General features: G+C 41.4%; 1 protein-coding gene across 11 annotated transcripts in view; it reads left to right on the top strand.

The window, feature by feature from the left end:
• The window catches only part of PARD3 (par-3 family cell polarity regulator), an 835,070-nt gene that overhangs the window by 297,428 nt on the left and 521,560 nt on the right, over positions 1 to 16,082 (top strand). For all 11 annotated transcript variants that reach the window (XM_077491101.1, XM_077491100.1, XM_077491097.1 and 8 more), the window contains exon 4: positions 8,265 to 8,443. In XM_077491101.1, coding sequence (XP_077347227.1) covers positions 8,265 to 8,443 — 179 coding nt within the window. The remainder of the gene's footprint in view (positions 1 to 8,264; positions 8,444 to 16,082) is intronic.

The raw sequence follows: 16,082 nt of genomic DNA, 5'->3' as shown, positions 1-16,082 counted from the left end.
ATTGTAATCGGGGCACTGATGATCAGTGCCCTGATTACATCCCTACATGTCCCCCTGTGAGGAGATGCCGCTGATCGGCTCTCGTTTCCTCACACTCTGTCAGCTGATCACATGGTTAAAGAGCCCGTGGGCACGGCTCTTTACACAGATCTAGGTTGTGCCGTGTCCTAGCAACACGCCTTGGCCGCGATCGCGGCCGTTCTGGGGCGCTGCCATATAACGGCGGCCCAGAACAAGATCTGCACCACCCCATCGTCATTTGACAGTGGGTGGGCGGCAAGCAGTTAAATCAGGAAAAGTCTTGTTGGGATGTCACAAATTTGTACATCCAGACATTAAAAGTACGCATTCAGGGGTTTTTGCCCCCTTGAGGCACATGACAGGTGCATTTCTGAGCGTTTTTGCACCTGGAAATCTCAATCTCTGCTAGAACTTCTCTCTGCCTAGTCCATACTGCTCAGATGTAAATGCATGCTAAGGAATTTCATTTTTATTATTAAATTTGAAGTGTGTTCAGCCTTTTTTAGAAGGTTGTCGTTAAATGCAAGTTGATTCGATATGTATTGAGCCACCTTTTGAGGTAATGACTTTTTTATTTTTTTTATTTGAAGAACTAGAAGTCGCTCCCATAGCACCCTTGTATCACCCCAAAATTCTAAATGGAGGCTCTTTAGACCTTGGCAGAGTTTCTGTACACCTCTAATGTAGTGTGTGTAGAATACTCTTGCCGGCAGCTTGTTACAGATCGCTCGCAGTGTCTGCAAATGTTTTCGATGTCTCCCTTTATTCTTTGCTGTCCTAGCCACAGAGAATTAAGTAGAAAAGAATAAATTCAGCCTCCATGTGGGAGATGCATTTGACCTCGTGATGGTTTTCTTAGTCCTAATAAACTTCTGAGTTCCCGTGGACTATTACCTATCCATCCTTTCTGGGACGCTGTGTATTTCATCCTTGCTGATGACAGTTCGATTCCTGCACAAGTAATAATCTCTTCTAGACCCTCTATCTTATCCTTTCCCTACAGAGCCAATAGCTGTCAACTTGAAAAATGAATTATAGCCTAAATATTAGCTGCTGTTTACAGTTACTGAGCAAACTATTCAGCAATACTCGAGCACAGCTCAAATGCTGCCTGTGCTATCTACCTTTTCTCTGACATGGGTCTGATGAGCTTAATACAGTTTGTTATTTACATTGGATGTCCCTATTAAATGAATCACCAAATGTTGAAGTTCTATCATATCTTCAGAACAGTTTGTGATAATCCCATGAATTAATATTCCCATAAAACACTTAGTGGGTCCTAGTGCATGCTTTTATATTGTCACATTGGTAACGTATACATTGTATGGAAAAATAATTGAATCTGCCGTTGCATTGCTTTTTTTTTCACAGTTGTAAAGCTTGCCATAGATGGTTCCAAATTGGGCTGGTTCAGAAGGGGCTGGACCAATTTTGATCCATCTATGGCTGCTCAAGCTTGAGAAAAGTTTATCTAATGAGATCAGCCTTTCTTGAATGTTGGAAAATGTTCATTCGATCAACACCTGCAGCCAATGGGCTGCAGCTCTGAGCAGTGTGTTTGGATAACAGGAGTCCCAACTGTCAGCTTACAAAAGCACAGTGGGTAGGACTACTTCATCAACCGTGCTCGTGCAGATGGGGGGGATCTATTTGTCTTTCCCATCACCCCGCCCCCACAATTGGCACCTTTCAGGGGGGAGGGGGTACAGATACCTGTATAATACAGGTATCTGCACCCACTTCCGGGCATAGATTTTCGCAGAATCTGTGAGTATTTACGCCACTTCCTGCGGGGCCTCCACTGTCTGCTGGGAAACGCACGGATCCCAGAGACAGCAGGGACCATCCTTATTGCGCAGCGTGACTCGCGCGTGCGCAGTAGGGAACCGGGAAGTGAAGCCACAAGGCTTTACTTCCTGATCCCCATACCCAAGATGGTGGCGGCAGCACCCGAGAGCCGATCGACAGACCGACATTAAACCCACTTACCCTTTACAGCCAAGGAAGCTGCTTTTATTTGAATTGTATTTTCCGTTTCGAAGTTATCTGTTTTTTGAAACCGGCAATTTGATGGGTTTAGTTCTGCTTTAGATTTACTGCTGGGGCTCTGGGCTTCAACAAAATGGCAGTCTCCTGCAATAACTAACAGTAGCAATGCTGGAGGAAATTTACAGCATGCACTAATTTTGGTAGCATAATTATTAATGTGGAATGTATTACAGCTGCACTGAACTAGTTGACCAATTATGGTTTCGATTAACCACTTAAAGACCGGAAGATTTGGCTGCTTAATGACCAGGCCATTTTTTGCGGTACGGCACTGCTTTGCTTTAACTGTCAATTGCACGGTCATGCGACACTGTAACCAAACTTTTATATATATCTTTTACTTTTGCTATAATATCCCCCAATTTTTTTTTTAAATACGTTCTTCCTCAGTTTAGCCCAATATATATTCTTCTACATATTTTTGGTAAAAAAAACAAAAACGCAATAAACGTATATTGGTTCGCGCAAACGTTGTAGCATTTACAAATTATGGGAAAGATTTATTGCATTTTTATTTTTTATTACTAGTAATGGTAGTGATCTGCAATTTTTAGCGGTATTGCGACCGACAGATCTGTGCTATAAAAATTCAGATTACTGTGTAAATGTCACTGGCAGGGAAGGGGTTAACACTATGGGGGCGATCAAGGGGTTAAATGTGTTCCCTAGTTAGTGTTTCTAACTGTATGGGGATAGGACTGACTGTACAAGGAGACATATCATTGTCCTACTTAGTAGGAACAAACTATGTCTCTCCTCTTCACTGACAGAACGGATTTGTGTTTACACACACAAATCCCTGTTCCTGCTCTCGTGCACGGGATTGCAGGTGGCCAGTAGTGATCGTGTCCACCGGCAACACACCTTGGGTTCCCCGCTGTGCAGCAAGTGTGTGTCCGGTGGCATGCGCGCCTATCGCCCTTAAAGGTACAGACGTAACCATACCCCAGTTTGCGATAATGAACCACTTTGCTGACGTATATCGGCTTTAGCCGGTCGGCAAGTGGTTTATCGGATAATCTTAAAAAAAAAAAAAGTAAGTGAGGTTTATTATTTTTAGTTTATATATAAAGTTTAAAAAAAGGCAATTTATTCTTAAATACCTCCTATGCAGTGGTAAATATAAAAAAAAACAACTATATGGTTAGGGAGCAAAATCTCAAATCCACTCTGTGAATAAGACAGAAGAGAGCTACTGTATATACGATTAGTGCTTTAATCATGTAAATATTATCGGGCTCAAAGATCAAATTTGTTATTTAAAAGAGAAGTCCAGCCAAAGCTTGTTTGGTTGTACTTCTCCTATGGATTACAGGAGGTGCAGTTAGTTTTGCAGTCCTCTCTCTGCTGACGTTACCAATTTCAATCCAGACAACGCGTCATCCTGACCACGGAGTCTGGATCTGCCAGGTGCCTGGACTGACACCCGTCTCAACCTTTGTGAGCCGCTTGGAGCCTGAGATGGCTGCTCCACCACCTTTGCCCTCTCCACAGCCCAGCGCTCCAATGAGTGAGGAGGGAGCAGAGAGCTGTGACTTAGTCAGCAGCTCTCTGCTCGCGGATCTCTGAAAACTGAGTGATTGGTGTGTGATCGCTCAGTTCTCAGTGTGGAGGGACCGGTGGATAGATTCAGCATTGGATCCATGCTGCATTCACCTAGTTGAGTATGATTGAGGGAAAAAAAAAATCCTTTACGTCTCTTTTAAAGAAAAAAAAGTCTGTTTTGCCAATTTTCAGACATGATCATCAGTGCCCTGATTACAATATAGTGGCAACAGTGTCACCAATCATTGCCCACCAGTGCCAGCAATCAGTGCCCATTAGCGATGCCAGTCAGTGATTGCTATCAGTGCTGCCCATCAATGCCCATCACTGCTGTCGCTCAATACACAACAGTGGTGCCCAGCCGTGCTGCCTATCAGTACCCGTAAGTGCGACATATTGGTGCCTCCTCATTAGTGCCTATAAGCGACGCCTCATCAATGCCCACCAGTTCAGTCTATCAGTGCCACCTCATCAGTGCACATCAGTGAAGGAGAAAATAAATTTTGTAGCTAAGTAAAAAAAAAAAAATATTTTAAAAAATGTTGGTTTTTTTTTGGGAAATGCCACCAAAAGAAAGCTCTATTTATGTGAAGAAAATTATCTTCATATCGCTGGCAGCCACAACAAGGCACTCAAGAGCTAGCCATACACGGCTCAAATTTCATCCGATTCCTGCAAATCGGCTGCAGTCACTATTTGGTTATTCCTACAGCCGCGAGCACCGACTGAATAAAATGGCTAACGGTGGGGGAGTCATCCATCCATTCTGAGCTAACATGAGAGAAATCTTTGAGCTACATTCACACCCGTGAAAGTGGTCAACACCAATTACACCCAGTAGGGGTTACTGCTAATTGGCTGCAGAAGGCAGCTCCTTTGAACTTGCTGGGGTTGTTGCATATAATTGGTGTTGGGGCCCATTCATGGGTGTGAATGTGGCCTTACTGTGCTTCAGTGTATATTTGTTCAAGTGCCAAAATAGATCATTGGAGCTGAAAATAAAGTGTAAAGGAGGTATGGCTTTGTTTGATCTGCATTCACTGCTGATGTTTCTCAGGACAGGCATCCTTAAAACAGGAACAGTCCTAAGGAAACATAAAAAAATATGTAATCTTACAATGTGAACTGCACATTTGAAGCTTTTCCTGGTGTTCTGGTGATGCTTTGAAGTGAAATTTTGGTACCAAAATCAAAAATTCAGGATGCATTTGACCGAAACCAAGAGTTAAAAAAAAAATATACATATAATAAAATATAATTTGCATTTTTAATTACTATCCTGAATTTAAATGAATATGAATTTTTGATGCGGTTTTTGAGTTCCATGAAAAATATAAAAACCACACTATAAGCACAGTAAAATTGCAGCAAAATAGTGTGCGATTTTCAATGCCATTATTGGCACAATGCAGAAAACATCATTTTTGGCTGATATGTTTCAGCCAATCTCTAAGGCTGCTTTCACACTGGGGAGGTATTCAGGCGTTACAGCGCTAAAAATAGCGCCTGTGTAGCGCCTGAAAAAAAAACGGCCCCTTTCACTCCAGTGTGGAAGCCGGAGGGCTTTCACACTGAAGCGGTGCGCTGGCAGGACAGTGAAAAAAGTCCTGCTAGCCGCATCTTTGGAGCGGTGAAGGAGCAGTGTATTCACCGCTCCTACCCATTGAAATCAATGGGACAGCGCGGCAATACCGCCGGCAAAGCGCCGCTGCAGCGGCGCTTTGCGGGCGGTTTTAACCCTTTTTCGGCCTCTAGCGGGGGTTAAAACCACCCCGCTAGCGCCCGCAGACCGCCGCTAAAACTACGGTAAAGCGCCGCTAAAAATAGCGGCGCTTTACCGCCGACGCGCGCACCGCCCCAGTGTGAAAGGGGCCTAACCACTATATATACATGACTGGTAATCTGCAATATGTTGTGTTTTTGTTCTGGTGTTAATAACTAAAATTGAATATGTATACATCTTTTAAGGGACACGTATATCTGGTAGTAAATCTCTGCTTTCTCTGTTCGTTACTGCATCTCCTTCAACAAAGTCTTAATCTTTTAGTAGCGGATGTTGGCGTGTTTATAGAATGTCTCCATTCATATTTTTGCTTGATCAAACATATTTTCATTGCGATAAAGCCCCAAGGTTTAAGGCTAATACTGTTAATTTGTATATTGTAGATGTATTGCTAAAAACCTTTTATCAGGAAAAGAGGTAAATTGGTGTGGAAGGTGACCTCTACCTGTTGAAGTTGCATGCTCCTTTGTGAATAGACACGTAAATGGACAGCCACCCACTTCCATTGTGATATTGTAGTATCTAGCAAGAGTCAGCCTTCAGCTGCACCACATCCTACTCAAATCGAGAAAAACAAAATCTCAAAGGGAGGACACTGGACTTTTGAGGTGCACAAGGACAACCTATAAAATATTCCCCAAATTTCTATTTAACATTTGTTTGCTCTTCGATTTGAATATAGCATAATTTTTAAGATACAATAAGAATAAAAACCAAATTCCATGTAACAGACTCCCCTATTATCTGTTAGCATTACAACCAATACATGGCACACTGGGGGAGTTTTCAATCCACCTCATTTGGGCCTCAAACGTTTTCATGGGAAAAAATTTCTTCCTCAGGAGTGCTTCAGAAGGAAAATGATCTAGAATGATCATTATAAATCTGAACAAATATCCTTCATATAAATCGTATAACAAGCTAATACTGTTAAAATATTTACATTTATGCGTAGCAAGCATATTAGGTTTGCCTTACTCACTGGAGTACCCTACACCAACTCCTCCAACAGCGGATGAATGTCCAGAACTGAATGCCCCTGAAGAGAATACTTCTCTTCGCATTTTCTATCCATCCTTTGTTGCATACTGGTAATGTTGTGCAGCAGCTTCCTACCTAACAACATTCAATCCAGAAAAACGTCATGGCATTTCCCACGTGTATTGCGCCTTTGTAATCTCTGCTGAAACGGCCACATTGTTGTCTCTATTAGATGCCCATGTGGCAGGGTGGTGAAAGGTCAAGGAGCAACAGGAGAGGTGTAGAAGGTAAATTAACCACAAAATGTGATGTATGCCTGGAAGGTCCTTAGGTACAGCCTTTTCTTCAGCAAGGAAAGCAATGAGCAGCACGGTGGTAACATCACCATATCTCTTCAAATCTCCTGAGTTGCAGCACATTACAACGCATGTGTTAGCTCACTACAACGTGTTGCAGTTCACTACAATACCAAAAATACTGCAGGTCCAATTTTAGGTCTGTTGCGGTGCATTAGGCAGTTAATTCATGTGATCCATGCGCCTTAAATGACCTGAAAAGGGTCTGAGGGATGTGAATGAGCCCTTGGATTTCTGTTTAGGCACAATTAAAGTAAAACCTATCAAAAAATATAATATTGCTGGCACGCTTTTATTGCAAACTGTATGTATGATTGGCTGTAAAAAAAAAAAAAAGCCTAACCTGCCAGCAATGGTTTATTTTTTAATATAAATTGTGTCGAGAAAGCGTAGCACAGTGTACAAACTTGTCTTGCCTTTGATGCTGGGATGACCAAACGCTCATTCACAGGATCTTCGTGATCCTGGCCAATCAAGATGATTCATCAAATCCAGAAAAAGACCGTGCAAAGATGTCATTGGTGACAAAGTGAAGAGTGAGCCCATCTTTGTGGACAGGGGTTCTTTGATGGATAAGTCTGCCATAGTATGCAGAGATGATGTACATCCGCTGGAGTCGGCCTGCTCAGCAGGTAATCTGCTGGTCTATATCCCTTCTGCTTAAGTAAAGCAGACACAGCCTGCTCTCCTGTATGGTTAGTCGGATGTAAATGGACCATCTGTCCACACCCAACTGCCATCCGATCCGATCTGATCTGCCAGATGTATTTAGGGTGGTACAGTATTTAGGGCGGCACAGTGGTGCCTAGCAGTAAATAGGGTCGCTGGTTCGAATCCCAACCACGACACTACCTGCATGGAGTTTGCATGTTCTCCCTGTGCCTGCGTGGGTTTCCTCCGGTTACTCCGGTTTCCTCCCACACTCCAAAGACATGCAGGTAGGTTAATTGGCTTCTGTCCAAAATTGGCTCTAGTATATGAATGGGGACCTTGGATTGTGGGCTCTTTGAGGGTAGGGACCAGTGTGAGTGTGCAATGTACAGGGACAATTGTAGACACTCACTCAGGTTGAACTGGATGGACTGGTGTCTTTATTCAACCTTAGTAACTATGTAACTATGTCTGTCCATAGAGGAGACTGGAGGGTCCGATTGGGTCTGCCTTAAAAACTGACAGTCCATGTAAAATGTGCTGTAGTACCCCCTTTATGGATAAGTGTAAACATAGGGTTTGGTTTATAGAGCTGAGTGTAACAGTCAGCGGTATAAAGCATCCAGTCAATATTTAGGTATCATGTCTGCCAGAAGGTGAGATTGCTGGCTGTGTGGGTATTAAACTTTACATGATGTATTCAAATTTAGTAATTACTACCGATGTTCAGACATGACCACTTTGTGTGTTGAGTACACGGTTAGGTGGCTAGGTTACCTATGGAAGCTTTTTTTGTGTTTGTTTTCTTGCAAGCTACTGCGCAAAACCTCAGTAGTGCTTTTTACATGATTATTTTATTCCTTGTTTTCTTTCAGATATGCCACTGCACGTGCGTCGGAGTAGCGATCCGGCATTAGTTGGGATTACCACCTCAGTCAGCGACTCCAATTTCTCATCAGAAGAGCCCTCTCGCAGGAACCCCTCAAGATGGTCTACAACAGCAGGCTACACCAAGAAAAACCACCCTGCAGGCCACACCAGCAGTGACAGAAAGGTATGGATCACACACACTTTACTGTCTGCCGTTCAGCTTTCTCATTCTTCTCTCTGACTGTAATTGTTTCTTCATGTCAGTAGTGTTATTGCAACATCCTCCACTGGGCTGCAGCCCCGAGGCAGCTATTCTCCCTGTGAAAAGTACAGTTGTTATGTCTGCTGCTTTGCTGTCCCCGACGATCGGTCGTAGAAACAGAGACATGTTTTGAAACAATTAGCCTTCTCCAAGTTCACCTTCTCCCATCTGTGACACCATATGTCGCGGGATCACTGGATTCTCAGAACTTCCGAGATCAGCTTTTAATTTCTTCAGCATGTGAAAATGATACCATCTTGCAAGTGTTCTTGCAGCAGTTTACTGAGAAAATGGTTTAGAGAACTGTTTTTATCTGTCAGATAATGCATATCTATATTGATTTTGTGTTTAGTTTAATTCAAAGTTATGTTTAGTTGGTAGTTTTTTGAAGCAGAACAGTCTTGGGTTTCCTTAGGGAAATCGAGAATGTTTACGGCTAACCTCCCAGGCAGTAACTCTTTTTTTATGCACAGCTTCCAGCTAATAAAAAGATTAATTGCTTGTTTTTTTCTAGGGAATGAAATCAGATCTAGTATTGCCTTACGCACAGTCTTATGTCAGCTGGTGGCCTTTGCCTCTTCTCTTCATTACAGAATGTGAGCAGGTACCTCACAAGGTACCATGCAGGACCAGCAGGTCCATCCTCAGGATAAGATGTGGCTGCTGATCCTGCAGTGAACATTGTGATGTCAGTGAGCAGGGAGGGGGGAAGACTGCAGAATACTGGATTAAGAAAGTAGAAGCAATATTCTGTTTTCTCATCCCCTAGAAGAAAAAAAAAAAAAGAGGTAGATCCTTTATCAGTTGTTGGGAAGATGGGGGTATATTTGATGATACTTTCCCAGTGACCCTATAAAGAGCTTGTTGAGGGTAGGCTGGTTTTTAAAGAGTAATCATATTAAGATCAATGCAGAACTGCAGTGTTAGTATAATAGCTTTAGTAGATCACTGACTTGATTCCCTTGTTGCCTGGAAGTTATCTTTTGGGCTAAACAATGTAGTTCAACAGATGTTGAAATTTCTTACCTTGATTTTTATTTTTATTTTTATTTTTCTTTACCATTGAAAGATAACAATGTTATATCCACTTTATTTCCCCTTTGGACAAGCATTGGCATGGTTGGATTTTTTATTTACTATTCACTGGAGTATGCTGTACAATGAGAAGATCAAGACTCCAATGTGGAGAACATAACATAACAAGAGGCTATGACAGACAGATCTTGCTACCACTCTATTTAAAAATGGAAAGCCCATGGAGATAGAAAAAAATAAACTTGCAGCAAGGGGTTAAGTGCTCATTAGGTCTAGGGGCAGCTGAAGAGGATGCACCTCACTCCAGGGGTCTCCTTTCTCTTTCTATTAACCTTGAATTGTATGTGGAGGAGGCAGGTATGTGACCTTGGCTGGAAGCTTGCTGGAGTGGTTGCTCAGACATGAGTAAAGGTAAGTTTTGCTCCTTATCCTAAACTTTTTAAAATAGATTTTAGTTTTGTAAACAGTTTTTTTTCTATTACATTTTAAACAACTTCATAAAAAAGATAAAACCCGTCCACAGTAGCATAAACACAAAGTAAGGCTTTGAGCGATAATACGGAGGTGTGGGACACCTAGACCGTAAGAGGAACATCACTCTTCCCATATGTTTTCTTTTTCCTCTTACCTTGTCTGCTGGGTTGTTCTGAAAAAAAAAAAAAATACTCTCCTGGGGTTGTCTGATATAATCGGCCACTCCTTTGCTGAATACTGGGTCCCTGCACCTGTTATCTTCCCTTCCTATATCATCAGGGGGCCGGCTATCAATTCCTGGTTCTTGCACACGTGCAGTGTGATTGAGATTTCCCAGTGCATGTGCAGTGTGGTGGAGATTGACCTCCGAGGATACGCAAATTCCAGGAGGTCTCTGCCACGGCGAGAAAACAAGAAATGCAGTGTAGTTCCAGCTGTCCTTACAATTATTGTATATTACCAGTGTGTCGTCATGTTCCGGTTTGTGAGCTATGCATATTTATTACCTATGCCTTTGCCTAAAGTTTCTGAACATGAAGAAATGCACTGCACCATTCTTTTTATTTTTATGTTGTTGGTGACTTTTTAAAAATGTCCTCACGTCTGAAATTCAGAGAGATTTGTGTGTATATATGTGTGTATATATGTGTGTGTGTATGTGTGTGTGTGTATATGTATATATATACTGGATTTTAAACAGACACTTAATTTTAATGTTTTGCATAGCTTCACCTGCAAAAGGGGCCAACATGAACTGATTTTTTTTATTTTTTTTACATTAGTAAAAAAAAAAAAAGACAAAGATAAATCATTTCGGAACATTTTCCACTTTTTAATGTGACCTACAAACTGTAGAACTTAGTTGAAAAACAAACTGAAATCTGGCAAAGTAAAAGTAAAAAAACGAAAATAATGTGGCTACATAAGTGTGCACACCCTCCTTATTACTGGGGATGTAGCTGTATTCAAAATTAAGCAATCGCATTCAAACTCATGGTAAATAGGATTCAATAAACACCTGTCATCATTTAACCACTTCAGCCCCGGAAGAATTTACCCCCTTCCTGCCCAGAGCACTTTTTGCAGTTCGGCACTGCGTCGCTTTAACTGACAATTGCACGGTCATGCAACGTGGCACCCAAACAAAATTGGCGTCCTTTTTTTTTCCCCCACAAATACAAAAACATCTTTTGGTGGTATTTGACCGCCTCTGCTGTTTTTTTTTTTCTTTCATTATAAACAAAAAAAAGGGCGTCAATTTTGAAAAAAATACAATATTTTGTACTTTTTGCTATAATAAATATCCATTTTTTAAAATTTTTTTTAAAAAGCTGATTTTTTTCTCAGTTTAGACCGATAAGTATTCTTCTATATATTTTTGGTAAAAAAAAATCTCAATAAGCGTATATTGGTTTGTGCAAAAGTTATAGTATCTATAAAATGGGAGATTTATAGCATTTTTTTTTTATAAACTAGTAATGGCAGCGATCTGCTTTTTTTTTTTTTTTTTCATTAATCATAATTGCGACATTATGGTGGACACATCGGACAATTTTGACACATTTTTGGGACCATTGTCATTAAAACAGCGAGCAGTGCTATAAAAATGCATTAATTACGGTAAAAATATCACTGGCAGTGAAGGAGTTAACACTAGGGGTCGATCAAGGGGTTAACTGTGTTCCCTGGGAGATGGTTCTAACTGAAGGGGGAGGGGACTGACAAGTGGAAGTGACGGATTGTGGTTCCTAGCTAATAGGAACACATGATCTGTCATTCCTCACAGAACAGGCATTTGTGTGTTTACACACACACTTCGCTGTTCTATTCCTCGTGCTCACAATCACTCGTGGCTGGCGGTCATCACAAGTGTCGGCCACGAGCATCGGTGCCCCCGCCTGCTAGCCTGACCCTGCGAGCCAATGTATAGCTATGATTGCTCAGGCAGGGGTGCCAACCTGCCGAAGTATAACGGTGGCTGGTCGAGAAGTGGTTAAAGTGCCTCTGATTAACCCTAAATAAAGTTCAGATCTTCTAGTAGGTCGTTCTTGACATTTTCTTAGTTGCATCCTACAGCAAAAGCCATGGTCCCAAAAACATCAGAGGGATCTTATTGTTAAAAGGTATCAGTCAGGGGAAGGGTACAAAAGAAATTCCAAGGCATTCGATATACCATGGAACACAGCGAAGACTATATCATCAAGTTGAGAAAATGTGGCACAACAGTGACAGTACCAAGAACTGGACGTCCTGCAAAAATTGTCAAAATGACGAGAAGAAAACTGGTCAAGGAGGCTGCCAAGAGGCCTTCAGCAACATTAAAGGACTGCAGGAATATCTGTTAAGTACTGGCTGTGTGGTACATGTGGCAACCATCTCCCGTATTCTTCATATGTCTGGATTATGGGGTAAAGTGGTAAGACAGAAGCCTTTTTTTATGAAGAAATACATCCCAGCCTGGCTAGATTTTGCAAAAACACATCTGAAGTTTCCCAAGAGCATGTGGGAAAATGTGTTATGGTCTGATGAAATTATGATTGAACTTTTTGCCCATAATTCCAAAAGATATGATTGACCATACCCACAGTGAAGCATAGTGGTGGCAGCATCAGGCTTTTTTTTTGGGCTGTTTTTCTTCGGCTGGACCAGGGGCCTTTAGTCAAGGAAGAGAGAATTATGAACAGTTCCAAACACCAGTCGATATTGACACAAAACCTTCAGGCTTCTGCCAGAAAGCTGAACATGAAGAGGAACTTCACATTTCAGCAAGACAACGACCCAATGGATAAATTCAAATCAACAAAGGAATGGCTTTACCAGAAGAAGATTAAAGTTTTGGAACGGCCCAGCCAGAGCCCAGACCTGAATTTGATTGAAAATCTGTGGGGTGATTTGAAGAGGGCTGTGCACAGGAGATGCCCTCGCAATCTGACAAATTTGGAGTGTTTTTTTACAATGCAGAGTGGGCAAATATTGCCAAGTCAAGATGTGCCATGCTGATAGACTCGTACCCAAAAAGACTGCTGTACGCCTTAAAAGTTCCCTTCACTGTAACTAACTGAAAAACAACTACACACTATTATCTCCCCACTACACTACAAATGATTTGGACCAGTGCACAAAGCATAGAGAAATGGATGAGTGAGTTTGGGGTGTAGGAACTTGACTGGCCTGCACAGTGTCCAGACCTCAACCCGATAGAACACCTTTGAGATCGATTAGAGCAGATCTTCAAAGGTTCGGCCTACTCAATATTGAACCCTATGGACTAAGACTTGGATGCCATTAAAGTTCATGTGCGTGTAAAGGCAGGCTTCTCAATACTTTTGGCAATATAGTGTGTGTATGTGTATATGTATGTACAGTATGTATATAATCTTTTATACACAGTCTTGCAGAGTTTTTTTTTTTGGCTGGCAAATAGCAAATCAATTGGCTTTTAAAGATGTGGCAACACTATGTCGGTTAAAGCGCGTTTTCTGAGTTGCAATTTTATAATGTAGTAATGCTGAGTGGAACTCTAACTTGTCAATCAGAATTGCAATAGTGCCAAATCTGCCATTTTTTTAAAGTATATTTTACGAGTTGTGTATTGCTGGTTTTCTAGCTTTGTCCATTGCTCCATTTAGAAGATCATTTTTAAGGCTGGTTTATAGCACCCAGAGAGGAAAAAAGTTCAGTTTTTCATTGCAGTTCATCTCGGCTCATACATAGCAAAACAGAATCACACACATAGCTGTGGAGTGGTGCAGAAAATATTTATATTGCTTTGTTTGTGTAAAATCCCTTGGTGTTCCTTCCAGTTCCTCTGCTTTCCACACTAAGCAGGAGAACAGACCCGTGGTCAGTTCTCTAGCTGTGCTGGGAACACCGCCTGCTCTCCTCCAATTATCAGACTTGTCCTGACACACCCACTCTGCACAGCCTTTTACTGGTAAGATCAGTGTGCTGGTGCTTCTCCCTCCAGCTCTTATGCAGCTGAGAACAGAGGAAACCACTTCTTAAAAAAAAAAAAAAAAAAAGGGAAAAGTATTTATAATGTGTTTTTTTTTTTTTTTTTTTTATCTATAAGTATACCCAATTGTTTTGTCCTTCATTTCTGTTTTAAACAGAATGGGTTGTTTTAAAGGTGATTGTTTACAGTCACTTTAAAAGAAATGAACACCCCACACAGAAACGGTACTACTGATTTTGGAAGAAACGATTGTGATGAACAGTGACCTTTGTTTGCTTACAGACCTACACAATAAAAAGGCACCAAAAAAAAAAAAAAAAAAACTAGGCTCAGCTAGCTTGCCCAGTAACATGCAGATGGAATGTGAATGGAGTTGGTCAAAGGGGGTCAACTGTAGTGACCATATAGTAGCTACAGGTGGGAAATTTTGTCTTTTTATTGCAATCCAGATGCTTGATAGGTTTGCATTTTTTATTTGGTCCAATGTACTGTGAAGTTGTGTGAAATGACAAGCCATGTTGATGTTACAAGCATAGATCTCAAAGTAACTGGGTAGCCAGTGTGACTTTATAAATGTGAAAATTGTTCTGCCATTGCTGTTATTCCGGGCAGCAGTAACACCCAGCTGGGCAGATGTGTTAAGTCTCCAGTTATATTCTGCTCCTGATCTAAGTGGCAGCTCTGCACTACGATCACACAGACCAGCTGCTGGCTTTCTACTTAACGGGTAGATGTGACTGTCTGTAAATTCAAGCAATAAGTTACAGATCAGTGAAACCACACAGCGGGCTTCCTGCATGTATGATAGACCAGTCCTGCACTATGCTCTGTTGGCAGATCTGCCAAGTCTAAAGCCTCTTCATATTTTATTCCTTGCTGAGCTATCAATTTTTTCAGTATTTATTTCATTGTTCTACTGAACTCTTTCTGATTAGCTAAAGATTGCAATACTCGAGGTTTTCTTGTTAAATTGGTACAACCAGGCAGGTTTATGGTGATGTGGGCTAAAAGGGACCAGTAAGCTAAAGCATGGTTCTGAAATCACTATTCCCTGGATTCTATCTTAGACTCTTCAGTAAATATCCCAACACATATTGTGTTTTTTTTTTTTTTTTTGTAGATTTAACGCAAGTTTTTTTTTCTGTAGGCTTTTTATTTCCACTTTAGCGTTTTCCTGCCGTGAACTAAAGTTTGAATACAGCACGGTATGCGCACATCATTGGTGTTGTGTAAAAAGCATTTTGAGAAATCTTTATTTTTGGAATTGGATGTACAGACAAGAACAGGACATCTGTGGCTTCCTACTTTGCTTTAAATCAGGGCTCTCCAAACGTTCTAAACAAAGGGCCAGGCAGTTTATTGCCCTTCATACTTTACGGGGGCTGGGCTGTGGCCACTGGAAGAAAAAAATGCCCCCACATTAGTGGGAATAAACAATTCTCCATCTTTGGTCATAGTGTAACTGTGCCCCATCATTGGTGTCATTGTGTGGTAAGAATCATGCCCCATCTTTGATATCGCTGGCAGGAATGTCCCATCATTAGTGCCACTGGGAGGAATTTTGACGGAAAATGACATTTTGCCCCAAGGGCTGGATAAAAGCAAATAATTTGGAGACCACTGCTGTAAACTGAATAATAATGATCATTTTTTAGGCCTTTCATCGATTTAAAAGCAATGATATTTGAAACGCCACCCTGGTCTGTCAACAATCCTTTTACATTGATTGAACCTAATTAGCAATGTAGACATCAATCTATAAACCTTCGCAAGGTGGTGCTCAAGTCGAAGAACAACGATTGTAGTATGAGCATCGAATGATGATGCAGTCCACATTCATTTTATAGCTTGTATACATGAACTATATCTGTTCAGCATTCCCACGATGTCTTACCATTCTGTGCTCTCATTAGGGTGGCATACTTGGTAGACCCATTTAGATCTGCGCTGCCACAACAATGCCTACGCGATTCTGCGAGCTTTATTCCTCTGGCATAGCACTTGATTGTATTAATCTTTTCTAATACACTCTTCCAGCTCCATTGTCAGGGGAGCCTTTGCCAGGCATGAGGAGCGTATATTGAAGCTAGCCCTTGT

Source organism: Lithobates pipiens, unplaced genomic scaffold, assembly GCF_037356315.1.
Source record: "Lithobates pipiens isolate NorthernLeopardFrog02 unplaced genomic scaffold, aLitPip1_a1.2 Scaffold_19, whole genome shotgun sequence".
Classification (NCBI taxonomy): Eukaryota; Metazoa; Chordata; class Amphibia; order Anura; family Ranidae; genus Lithobates; species Lithobates pipiens.
The sequence above is the reverse complement of the archived record's forward strand: the minus strand, read 5'-3'. Positions and strand labels throughout refer to the sequence as shown.